The sequence below is a fragment of the Notolabrus celidotus genome, chromosome 5 (genome assembly GCF_009762535.1).
Source record: "Notolabrus celidotus isolate fNotCel1 chromosome 5, fNotCel1.pri, whole genome shotgun sequence".
Lineage (NCBI taxonomy): Eukaryota > Metazoa > Chordata > Actinopteri > Labriformes > Labridae > Notolabrus > Notolabrus celidotus.
Genome location: NC_048276.1, coordinates 32824622 through 32837002, shown reverse-complemented (window position 1 = coordinate 32837002; position 12381 = coordinate 32824622). Strand labels below are relative to the sequence as shown.

The 12381-nt window shown below is 41.6% G+C and overlaps 1 protein-coding gene across 1 annotated transcript in view; it reads left to right on the top strand.

Annotated features, from left to right (window-relative positions):
* Nucleotides 1-10339, top strand: part of vps37d (VPS37D subunit of ESCRT-I) — a 44812-nt gene extending 34473 nt beyond the window's left edge. The window contains exon 4 of the mRNA XM_034684604.1: nucleotides 5393-10339. Within this exon, the coding sequence (XP_034540495.1) occupies nucleotides 5393-5932 (540 nt within the window). The 3' untranslated portion in view covers nucleotides 5933-10339. The remainder of the gene's footprint in view (nucleotides 1-5392) is intronic.
* Nucleotides 10340-12381: the final 2042 nt, after the last annotated feature.

Genomic DNA, 12381 nt, shown 5'->3' with positions numbered 1-12381 from the left:
GCGATGCAAACTCGTTAGTTTCCTCTGTGGCTGTTTTTACAGGTTTTTACATGTACAAATGTAAAACGGTTCATTCCCCCTCGACACGCCCAGCAGCGGCTCTGTTTCATCTTCTTTTCACTACATCAGTCTCCACATGAGCCAACTCTTGTTTTCCCAAATTTCCACCAGTGAGTGAGTGCATCATTTCTTGTGCATCGCTTGAGCATGAAGCATGGCTGAACGTATCACTGACAACGTAAACCATGGCAGATGTTCTTTGTGTTGCATAATGTTATTCCAATGATTGTTGGAGCGGGTAGTGCAAGACAAAATTGCGTGTGAGCGGCAGACAATGCATTGCACAGAAAAGTGTTATCCAGCATATCGGATCCAAACGCGTGCGTGTAGAAGCATTTAATGTCCATTACAGAGCAAATACCATAAATTGGCAATGCTCTGAAAAATATCACGAGGATTATGACTTAATACAGCTGAACACCGAACCAGCAGGTGCCAATGTTTGTCAGCTTTGATGCTGAATCCTTGTCTGCACCCCACAGCTGTTGTGTACATCCTGTCACATGACCACAAACTACAGTAACGTCTCGAGACCTTAAGAAACATCACTGATGCTTCTCCAAATAATTCACATAATAATAAATAATATTTATATTAAATATATCAATCAATTAAAGAAACACTGCTTCAAATACTGTTCAATAGACTGCTTTGAGTCCTGGCTGCCAGAGGAATGATTAATGTGGCTTCAGTTGGACTTCAAACATCAGATATCATGAAAGCTTGCGTGTCAGTGCTTTGTCATATTCCTGATATCTACTGTGTGTAACATTTAAAAATAAACACAAGGACGATCAGTGCTGAAGTAAACATACAAGTATGTACACTAGCAGTCAGAAGTTTAGAAACACCTTCTCATTCAATGGTTTGTATTTATTTTAATTATTGTAAACACTGTAGATTAATACTGAAGACATCAAAACTATGAAAGAACATATATGGAATTATTTAATGAACAAAAAAGTGTTAAACAAAGCAGATTATGTTTTATATTTTAGATTCTGTAAAGTAGCCCCCTTTTTCCTTCATGACAGCTTTGCACACTCACACTCTAATTAACATGAGCCTTGTCAAGAGTTCATTTGTAGAATGACTTGCCTTCTTAATGTGTTTGAGACCATCAGTTGTGTTGTTCAGAGGTAGGGTTAGTACACAGTGGATAGCTCTATTTGACTACTGTTGTAATCCAGATTATAGCAGAACCATATTATTTCATAGTTTTGATGTCTTCAGTATTAATCTACAATGTTGAAAATAATTAAAATAAATAAAAACCATTGAATGAGAAGGTGTGTCCAAACTTGTGACTGGTAGTGTATTTATTATGTCTTGATCCAGACAGGTCTTCTGAAATCCTGCATTTTGTTTAGGCCTCAATCAGGTTGTTGAGGGAGTCTTATTCACACCTGAAATCCACACTGCCGCTCCGGGCTCGTATCGATCCTCACACACACCTCCCCCATCTGACACCGGCTCAAATCAATACCTCCACGACTCAGTCATTAAAGTGTCTGTCCACTGATTGATTAAGCAACACCCAACACATGCCGAACAGCCTCCCTGAGCCAAAGCACAGACTACACCTCAGGACATCTGTTAATGAGCCGGATTTCTCAAACATAAGTCTGTGATTTTACTCTGCTTCAGAAACACAGAAACAGAAGTAACCTACTTTTTGATTTCTGCACACTGAAGATTGACATGTTAACTAATTTGTGCTGTCACATAATTTGAATTTACTGATGAAATAATCCTTCAGATTTCACTCCTCTATGTGTAGGTTGATGCCATAAAACTGTGTATTATTAGTCGACCTGAATCAATACAAACGTGATCCTTATTCTGTCCTCTGCTCTGTGACCGTCTCCTCTGATCTCTGTGGTCTCACATTAAACCCTTAGACGGCCAGGGCTTCAATGAAAACCATCTGTGGGTTTTTACTGACAGTGCTTCATCAAATAGTCTTTTCAAACATCTTCATTCAGACTCACTGCAGTGGCGTCGTGACCATGAAACTGTGAGAAAGTATCTTTCCCTTTGTGAGACAGATAAAAATCTCTGCCTCTGAAGACTGCAGCCAACAGCTTCTTCCTTTGTTGCCTAAATTCAAACACACCTTCTTATTAGGAAGATTCCTCGTCAGGTACAAACATGAAAACAGATTTCTCATGTCACAGGAAAAAGACTGCGACTCTTTGTTGTCCTCTGTGCTCTGCTTAATCACTCACAGGAGACTTTGGTGGAGTGTAATGACCCGTCAGCCTTTAAACTTCGCTGGTTTGGAGTTAAATCGTGGGCACACACACAGCAGACTCTGTTTGGGGTTTAAACTCAAGTTCACAGCTTCAGCTCCTCAAAGGATCTGCTGCTCATTATATGTTAAAGCTGTCGGACTGCAGCCAAGTGGTCTGACTGATGTTGTTAAGGACTGCACTGCTGCCAAAGTGATGTTCTCCCCTGTGGTGGTCTTTATCAGGCACACACGTACACCAACCCTTTAAAACATGCATGAATGGTTTTATAATGAAGAAGCCTCCTGCAGAAACATTCGACGCTCGCTGGATGAGTTTCTGTTTTCTACTTCATCTGTCAAAGATCAAGTGAAGGAAACAGTCAGAAAACTTAAGAGAGGGTGAAAATAAAACACAGTTTTATTGTTATGAAATGATTTACATAAAAACCTCCCACAACAGAAAAATGATGTTACTTCAGGACAAAGCTGAGAGCAAATTCTGTTTCATTTGTGTGAGTAGATTAATCAGAAATAAAACAAGAGACAGGTTGTGGTGTTTTCTTCCTGTGATGTACACTTCCAGTTAAACGTTTGGAAACACCTTCTCATTCAGGGTTTGTATTTATTTTAATTATTGTAAACACTGTAGATTAATACTGAAGATATCTAAACTATGAAAGAACATATATGGAATTATTTAATTAACCAAAAAGTGTTAAACAAAGCAGAATATGTTTTATATTTTAGATTCTGTAAAGTAGCCCCCTTTTTCCCTCATGACAGCTTTGCACACTCTTGGTATTCTCTCAGTCTGCTTCATGAAGTGGTCTCCTGGAATGGTTTCTAATGAACATGAGCCTTGTCAAGAGTTCATTTGTAGAATGACTTGCCTTCTTAATGTGTTTGAGACCATCAGTTGTGTTGTTCAGTGGTAGGGTTAGTACACAATGGATAGACCTATTTGACTACTGTTGTAATCCAGATTATGGCCAAATCAGATTATTTCATAGTTTTGATGTCTTCAGTATTAATCTACAATGTTGAAAATAATTAAAATAAATAAAAACCACTGAATGAGAAGGTGTGTCCAAACTTGTGACTGGTAGTGTATGTGTATGTAGGTTAAATAGTTTTAATGATCAATGTATCTGTAGTTTACTCTTAAAATGATCATTTTGTTTTCATATTGTGAAAGCATCAAGGGGTTACATTTTGAAATTTCTTTCTCTTTCTGCTTAATAACATCTTACATGAATAAAAACTGGCATTTAAGAAATTAGGACCAGAAAATGTTGACATTTCTGTTCAAAATGCGACTGGAATGATTAAACCATTCTCAAATGATCTGTGTTTCTATGTCCGTCACGTCAGCGGATGATAATTGAGTAATCTTTTGCCTCCGGTTCCATCTGCCATTTATTGTCATCCTTAAAAATAAATACTAAACATCTAAAGTCCACGGACGCTGTCGGTGACAAATGCAGAAATCCTCCTAATGAGAATCAAGAATCAAGAAAGCTTTATTGCCAAGTGAGCTTGCACACACAAGGAATTTGACGTGGTGATTGGAACACTGGTACATGACAACAAGACAGTAAGGACAATAAATATAGAAACCTAAACACAAATCTAAAAATTCTAAATAAAATTCTATTTGTACAAAGAAAGGTAGGCCTATAGAAGTACCTTTAAAACATGAATAAGTTAAATTAGCCAGAGTGCACGTTTAGTGGATGAATTTAATAATAAATTGTAATAACAAGCTTCTTCTTAGAAAGAGTTAATTTGTTCTTCACTGATAAAATGTTGAAGATGAACGATTCATTTCTGTCTTGTCTGAGTGTCACACTTGAATGCAGATCGCTGTTTGTACACTCGGGGTAAAAACTAAACGAGCTTTGAATGTAGCAGCTGTCGTATATTGGCAGTAAGGCCAATTTAATTCTCTGCGACCTGAGGTTATCTGATGGCGTCCACGCCAGATGGAGAAGCTTTCGACTCAGTGGGGGAAGACTCGGGGGGGAGGAGACATAATAAAGCAGAAAGTCCACCAATAAGACGACAGGACTGACCAGTGACAAGCAAACGTTAGAGGAAGGAGGACGGCTGTGTGAGAATTAACACTGGGTGTCTAATTTAACATCCTCTTTCATGCCACCACCAATTATTTCCCTCCGTCTGAAGTCTTTGTTATTTTTGCATTGTTCTTTCTTTTTATTATCCCCCCTGACTTTTATAATCCTTCTCTCTCTCTCTGCAGGGTTCTTCTTTCCTTTCTTTCTTTCTTTCTTTAACTCCATATGATTGTGTTGACCTTAATACAGTCGCTCTTATTCTGGCCTTGTTGTCACTGTTTCTCTTTTCTTAATATCCTGTTTTGTTTGGCTCATTTCTCTTGTTTTTTTAAGGTGCTTTAAAATAATTTCAGTTATTTTTTCTTTGTTAAACTCTTGATAGAAACCTTTTAGTGTCTACAAGACCATGAAATCACCTTCCACCAGCTGACATGTCGTGTTTACCTTTTGTCTCTTATCCTAATAATGAAAACCTGCTAACATAGCAGCACAGAAGGCCAGCAGTATTAAGTCAATTAAACTCTCATACATGAACACTGAAAACTAGATTCTGCCCACACATGGGCTACTCACTGTGAACATGCAGAATGTGATTTATAAACAAAACATCAACAGACCTTTCACTCCCAGGCCTGTGGAGCTGAACTCCACCAGAGGAGGCTTTGAGTTAAGTCTGCGTGCTTTATGCAGCGATTACTTCATAAATGTAACTTCAGTCCTGAACCAGACGAGGCTCAGTTTCTCCCATCCTGGGAACACAAACAGACACACATCACACGTCTTTCAAGCTCTGCCAGATGTAACAGTTGCAGCACATGGACCATTGTTTGCTCTGTAAAGTGTTGTTACAGTGAGACACTGAAGCCCATAAACTATGCCAGAGTTCAGGGGTAAACATCCCTGAGCTTATTAAATCCTCTTTATACTTAGAGGAGTTTGTTTGAAGGACTCCCTGCGGTGGCAGCTCCCTTTGTGTGTCGTCCCGTCTGCTGATGCCGGTTTGTTTGTCTACCCTGCTTCACAGGAGCTGTTGGAGAAGTTCATGGAGGGAAACGTGAGCCTGGACGAGTTCTTGGACTCCTTTCAAAGCTCCAGGAAGACGTATCACATCCGCCGGGCTCAGGCAGAGAAGATGCAGGAGGTCGTTCAGGCCAGGCGGCAGACGGGGAAAAGCAAATGGCCGGAGGAGCCTAAAGTCCATGAGGTGAAGAAGGACTCGGAGAAGTCTCAGGAGCCACTGCGGCACAACGGCTTGGTAGCGCAGGGACCTCTAAGGGTGTTCCAGGTACGCTACGGCCTCACGCCAGCCATCCTCCTTCCACATTACCCTGTTTCTCCTCCCCCCTCGGCCCCAGGCTTTCAAAGTAGTACCCATCCACCCGAACCCCAACCGGGACAGACCCACATCCTCAGCCCCAGCACCCCGCTCCCAGGACACGGACAGCCGGTAGGCCTCAGGGTCATCGGACAGTTAGCGGGCGGCTGGCCGGCTAACGGGCGGCCGGTGAGGGTGCAGCAGCTTTACAGGCCAAACGCTCAACAGCCTGAACCGCCGTACCGATAAACTCCATGAGGGAGGAGGAGGAAGGGGATGAAAAGCCGGTGTAAGAGGGCTACCATGACGTGGAACCAAACAGTGGCTGTCACAATCATGTAGGCAAAGACTGATCCAGAGACAGGCGGCACTGCAGACGTCCATTTCTGTTCTCCATCCATGACTCAAATGAAAGAGAGACACAGGAGAGCAGGCAGCAGGTAAAGACTGTCAGGGAGGGGCAGGGAGGGGCTTCCATAGCTTGATTTGTCTAATCAATCTGATCAATCCCGATTCTTTTTCATATCCAACCCCAGAAGAAAACAGAGACACATTTTAGTTTGCTGTCCTTGACATCACTGTAGCGACGTTGGTGCTGGAAGCAGAGAAGTTCAGGTTAATCCAGGCTGACAGACGCCCCCTCTGACACAAAGAGATAGTCTGTTAATATGCAGGTAATAAATATAACATTACCGCAGCTCTTATGACTTCTACTGGATTTAACAGTTATCAGTGGAGTCGTTTTAAATACAAACTTTAAAAGTCATTTCCTTTCAGTCAGAAGAATGCTTCACTCACTTCGATACTGTGAAAGTGGAGTTTTGGTCACACAGCTAATGGTAGTATGATATCTATAGAGTGGTTGTTTTCTGGAAGACAGGAAGACTTTCAAAATAAAAGAGGAATAACTCAAAAAGAAGGTTGAAAAAAAGAGGCAATAATAATCTGGATAAAGAGTAAATACTACAAGAACAGTTGACCTTGGGAAGTGATCTCAAAGTTACTGATCCAGCAAGAAGTCCGAACAGGAAATGCTTCTTTAGTTTTTAACTGTGAGGTGGTAACTGGAGGGAGGAAGAGCAGGGTGCGTACTGGTGACCCTCTGTATGCAGAGTCAGGCTGGTCCTTTATGACCACGCTGCCGACTTGAATCATGAGGATCTAATGATAATGAAGGATGAGGAAAGCAGAAATGGTTTCATGGAGAAGAGGACTGAGGATGTCAGAGGAGAGGTACAGCTGTGCATTCAATCTTGGGTACATTTTCTTAACCCGTCACCACAGTTTCAAAGATTATAACCTGTTTTAACCTGGTTAGCTTTATTACTGAAATCCAAACAGCGAGGTGCTGAGGCAGCAGTGTCAGCTGAACTACTTCCACATGAAACTTAGATCTCTGGTTTAACTGACGGACATCATCAGCTGCAGGTCATCACTGATCAGTCTGAAGAGAAGAGAGAAGCTACGCATTGCTGGCTCTTACATTTAAAACCAGACGATAACTCTCTTTCTGAGCCTGTTGTTGCTTTATATTTTCCATCGGGATCTGAGGAGTGGATTTGAAGCAGCATTTACATGTGACTAACAGCTAAGGAAGCCCATCCCTCACTACGACGAGAACCTTTTTAACATTATTTTAATTTTATTATGAATTTGTGGTGTTTTACACGAAGGGATGTGAAGCACACGGTTGTGAAGCACATCTTCAGCTGCAAAAAAAAGATGTCATTGTTCATTCATTCAACAGAGAAGCTTTGTGAGATGCCAAGAGCCAATGAGGTGAAAGGAGGCATCAATAAAGTTTTAATCTGGACCCTCATTTGTTTTTTCATCTCATCAAACGAGACAGTGACATTCATGCTTGGAACAAACCCCAGGATCATGAGCGCCGTTATCAGAGCAAAGTTTCAAACAGAGCTGGTGGTATTTATGAACAATTCCCACACTATAACCTCACAATATTATTTGCAGTGTCATGTGTGTGTCGGCTTCACAGACGATTACCCGGAGCCGTCTGCCTTCTTGTGCGATTTCATGAACAGTGTTGGAGCTCAAGCAATTTATTTATTCATGTAAATCCTATTTTAAATGGCTGACTTCAAAGCTTCTTGTTTACCGTGCTAAATGAAGAGCTGCTTCTTCTTTCAAAGCAGCCAGTGTTTTTATTTCCCACCACCCCCGAACTGAGATGCAGAGTGAGGGGAATTTAATCTCTATGAGAAAGCCAGCGCTCTGCAAGCCCACAGTCAAATATAATGCTGTTCTGGAGGTTTCCTTTTTCATTTCACTCTCCTTCTTTTCTCCTCATTGTTCATCCCTCAGCATTCAGACAGAAGCTCTGTGGATTGTTGTTTTCTTTGGTTCTGCTCTTCAACAAACATTTTGCTCATTAATAAGTCATAAGTGCATGCTTACTACAGCTCAACAAAGTATACATGAAAATGCCTTTTGCAGGCCAGTGCCCAGCTGCATTAAGAGAACAACAGACAGGCTCCCCTGATCCTTATGAAACGGTAAATTTCTTAAATGTGTTATTTCTCTGGAGTTAGAGCCAAATGGTCCCACACACAGAAATGAAACCTGATTTTATAAGAGAATAAAATTCACTGTGTGCTGATAACGTTAGCTTCTCAAGACTCCATATTTATTTGCAATATTTGCTTTTCCTGATTTACCACACACATTTTATTTTATTGGACATGTTATTAAAACTTTTCTTTATTTCATGCTTTAGCAGAGTTCTGTGAACAATCACACTGATGAGTTTGTTTTTATCAAGATTTGGATAACTGCTCATTACTCTCGCCAACACTTCTGTTTAAATGTTTTTTGCAAATTTGTTAAGTTTAGTACCTTTGAATATGCAACTATGTGCTTAAGCTAGAACCTCTAGATCGTTAGCTTAGCTTGGCATTATTACAGAGGGAAACTAGGTATATTTAAAAGTCACAAACTCAAACCTCTAGCATATTGTAATGCTAATATCAACATACTTTGTGTTTAAGCGGGGCTGTCAGAGTTTGCATTTTATCACACAATGTGTTTAAGGTCACACATTCCAGCACTCTGTAGTCAAGCTCAGTCTGCAGCCATGATGGAAAGTAACGACACCATGGCGCTTTAAGTCACACATTTTCAGTTGATGAGTCACAAGTGATACGCACTTTCTCAAACTCTATTAAAGCTGCTGTTGGTAGTCGTGATATAAACATCAGTTCTGAGAGAGATTTCAAATGTCAACACTACCCCTCCCCTCTCTGCTGTCGTAACCCACCCACAACAGATCGTTGTGCGCATTCTATGAGGAAGTAGTGGCTTCCCAGCCAATCCGTGCGACGTAGTGGGGCCGCCTCTCAACCAAGACAGAGGACAGAGGATTGGAGATTAGCTATGATTGGTCCGGGAATAACGGGAACGAGGGGGAATAATTACATTGCTTGAAACAGAGATATTGGAAAACACAGAGATTTCACCTTAATCTCAAATTAATCCACTTACCAATGAGTACCGATTGATATTATTACCTTTTCTCCAAACCCAGCAGAAACCATTCCTACCAACAGCAGCTTTAAGTTATCACTGAAGTACTTTAAGATTGATTAGCTGCACCTGTACATTCAGTTGGAGGTGTTGTTAGTCAGCGGGCACAAAAGCCAGCAGAGCTCTATTTTAGTGTGAAAAAGAAGCCTGAGTTTAAACTGAGAGTAAAATAGCAGACTTGTTCGACTGGAGAATACATGATGGACGATCTCTTGGCAGGGTGCAGCGACTTCCTGGAGTTTCTGCTGGTTGCCCGGAGGCAAGTTATTGGCAACAACAATCATTATGCAAGCAGTTTTAGAGGATTAAACAAAAAGACATGTTCACAGGTGAGGTTTTGTCAGGCTAGCTGTTTCCCTTTGTGTCCAGTCTTTGTGCTAAGCTAATCCAAACACCAACAAAAGCCTTTAGCTTTATTTTGACATGAGAGAGGTGTTTGTTCTCGTCTATTTCTCAGTAGATATTTTCTAAAATATCGGAACTGTTTAGATCAAATCTGATTAACTCATTTGTTAACAGAGCGTGTAGCTGGGCACTGACTTCAACCAAACGTACAGTTCTGTGTTCACTCAGGGTCTTAGAGAAACAGTATGTCGTGTCGCTTCTTTACCTAAAGCACAGAAGGACCCGGGGTGACGGTGAATCCAGACTCATGGATCTCATTTTTACCTCCCCATTTACAGAAGCATACCAGAGAAACTCATACCATATCTAATGAGACACCAGATCACCTCCATATTCCTCTGTTGCAGTGATGTTTGACCGAGGGAAGATTGTCTGGGTTCAGAGAGGCTGGAGAATGATTTTGTAACAGAGTTGTCTGAAGAATCCACCCTCAAAAAAATGTTCAGTGGGGTTTAATTCAGGCCAGATGATTCATGTAAGACCGGATGCTTATGTGTTTGAAATATTCTCAAAATGTAAAGTGCTTGTTTCTGCGACTGTGGTTTGGTTTGTCTTGTCTTTTATATTGTGTGTCTGTTTCTATACGAGGATTTATCCCAGCAGCCTTCTTCTCTGGTGGAAAAACGTGTCACACGAAGATGAATGAATGAAGCTTTGGAGCTTAAATTTAAATAAACGGCATCCACTCACTGAGCCAAATGGCATCAAGCGTTTGAGATGATTTACATCACAGCATCAGAGATGGAGGAGCTGTGGCTGCAGGCTTTCAAACCAGATGATTCTGAGCGATGTCAAAGCCGATCAGCGCTGCAGAGAGTGAAGATGAGCTAATAATATCCAAGTCAAGTCATTTCCATCCCTCAGTCTCTGCGCAGAGCTGATTCAGCTCAGCAGCTGCAGTACAGTATGTGTGACCGGACACACGTGGCTGTCAAACCCACTCACTCTGAAAACATCTAGTCGAAGGGGAAAATGTCAACTTGTAGGAAATTCTGACCCCTGACCCCTGACCCTGTTATACACAGAGGAGAAATAAGGAAATAAAACGAGCCGACTGCCACGTTAGAGCTGGCTTTAATGTGCCCCTGCCCATGAACGCATCACTGACTTATTCTTCCTTTGGTCACGCTATGAGAGGCTGTTTGACCATCGCTTTAAAGTAAAAATCGTCCGTAGCAATGTCTTCTAATCTATTAGAATATAAGGGTTTTTCCACATACATGGCACAGAAAATATTAAAGAGGTAAAAACGAGGTGCCGGCCTGAGCTCAGTCCCCTGCTGCATGTCCACTCTCCAAACTCTTCACCCCCTCTTTAGCTGTCCCATCAAGTAAAGCGAAAGTGGCCCAAGAAGGACCTTGAAATATTTATTAAAGTGAGCTAAATGATCTGGGTCAGCCTCATTTCTAAAGAAACGCATAGATCATCTGCAAATCCTACAAATGCAGACATTTAATAACTGATGCAAAGTTGCATCCATAGCATGTGTATGTATGGATACAAACGGTTAGATCACATACTTGACTTTGCATTACTTGTCTTCTTTGGGAAACCTCTTGTGGGTGCACCTGAGGGCTCTGGTTCATGCAACTGCCAGATTCACTGGATGTAAACAAGAGACATGGCAGAACAAAGCGGCAACCTCTGGTGGTTAATTTCAAAGCCAATGCAGAAGTAAAAAAAACAACATAGTATCAGTGATGTCACCCATCTGCTCCTGAGTGCTGCTTTGAAGCGAAATCGTCGGCGGGAGCCATATTGGAAATGCTGAACTCAACCTAACTTAGTGTGAGGTAAAGAGGAGGGGTTTGAGCCTCCTAGCCAACAGCTATAGTGTTCCCACCTGTCAGTCAAGTCAGTCCTGTCCTTATTTGGGCAAAACTCATAATCTTTATATCTTCTAAACGTCACGTCAGAAAAAAATCCACCCCTGTACAGTGTGTGACAATAGAGAAAAGAGCTACGTAGAGCCAAGCCGTTTTTTGAACCAGGCTTTAAACATGTTTATTTATGCTGCAAAGATCGTCTTGTTTGAATGGGTGTGTATGTGGTTTCTGGTGTTACTGACACTCAATGAACTGATGTTTATAACACTCCCGCATGGGCTTCATATTTTGAGACTGGAGGTTGCCGCTTGGCTCTAACAAGTTTAAATCTGGTTCAAGAAGCAGTTTTGGTCTGAGTAGCTCATTTCTGAGGAGGGCTGTGCAGTGTGTATTTTATAACTCATTCATTCTGCAGATATTGAGACTAAAGGCGAGGCGTAGATTTGCACAATTAAGGTTGCGGCTGAATTGACTCACACGTGGGCGCATTGAAACTCTTTGCTAGGAGGCTTATGACCTACTTAGGCTCCACCTTCAAGTATGTTTCTAAAGTTAGGGTAAGTCAGCATTTCCAATATGGTGACCGGCTGCAAAAAGCTTCAAACCCCTCTCCAGAAACCAATGAGTGATGTCACTGAGACCATGTCCATATTTTTTACATTCTCACAGAGGATACTGTTACATTAATTATGGGTCTTGCAGCCCAATGAGGGACACACTGAGTAACTGTGCAGGCAGTAGCAATGACACCTCATAAACATGGATAGCTGTGGACTTGGTCTGTCAGCTCTTGGTCTGTCCCTGCTGCTGTATTTGCTATGGCATCCTTTCTGCCTCCACGTGGCCCCTACTGTTCATGTGCATTCTGTGTGCATAACCGCCAAATCACACACCGGGAACATGTAGCAGCCATCATGTGTATGTTTG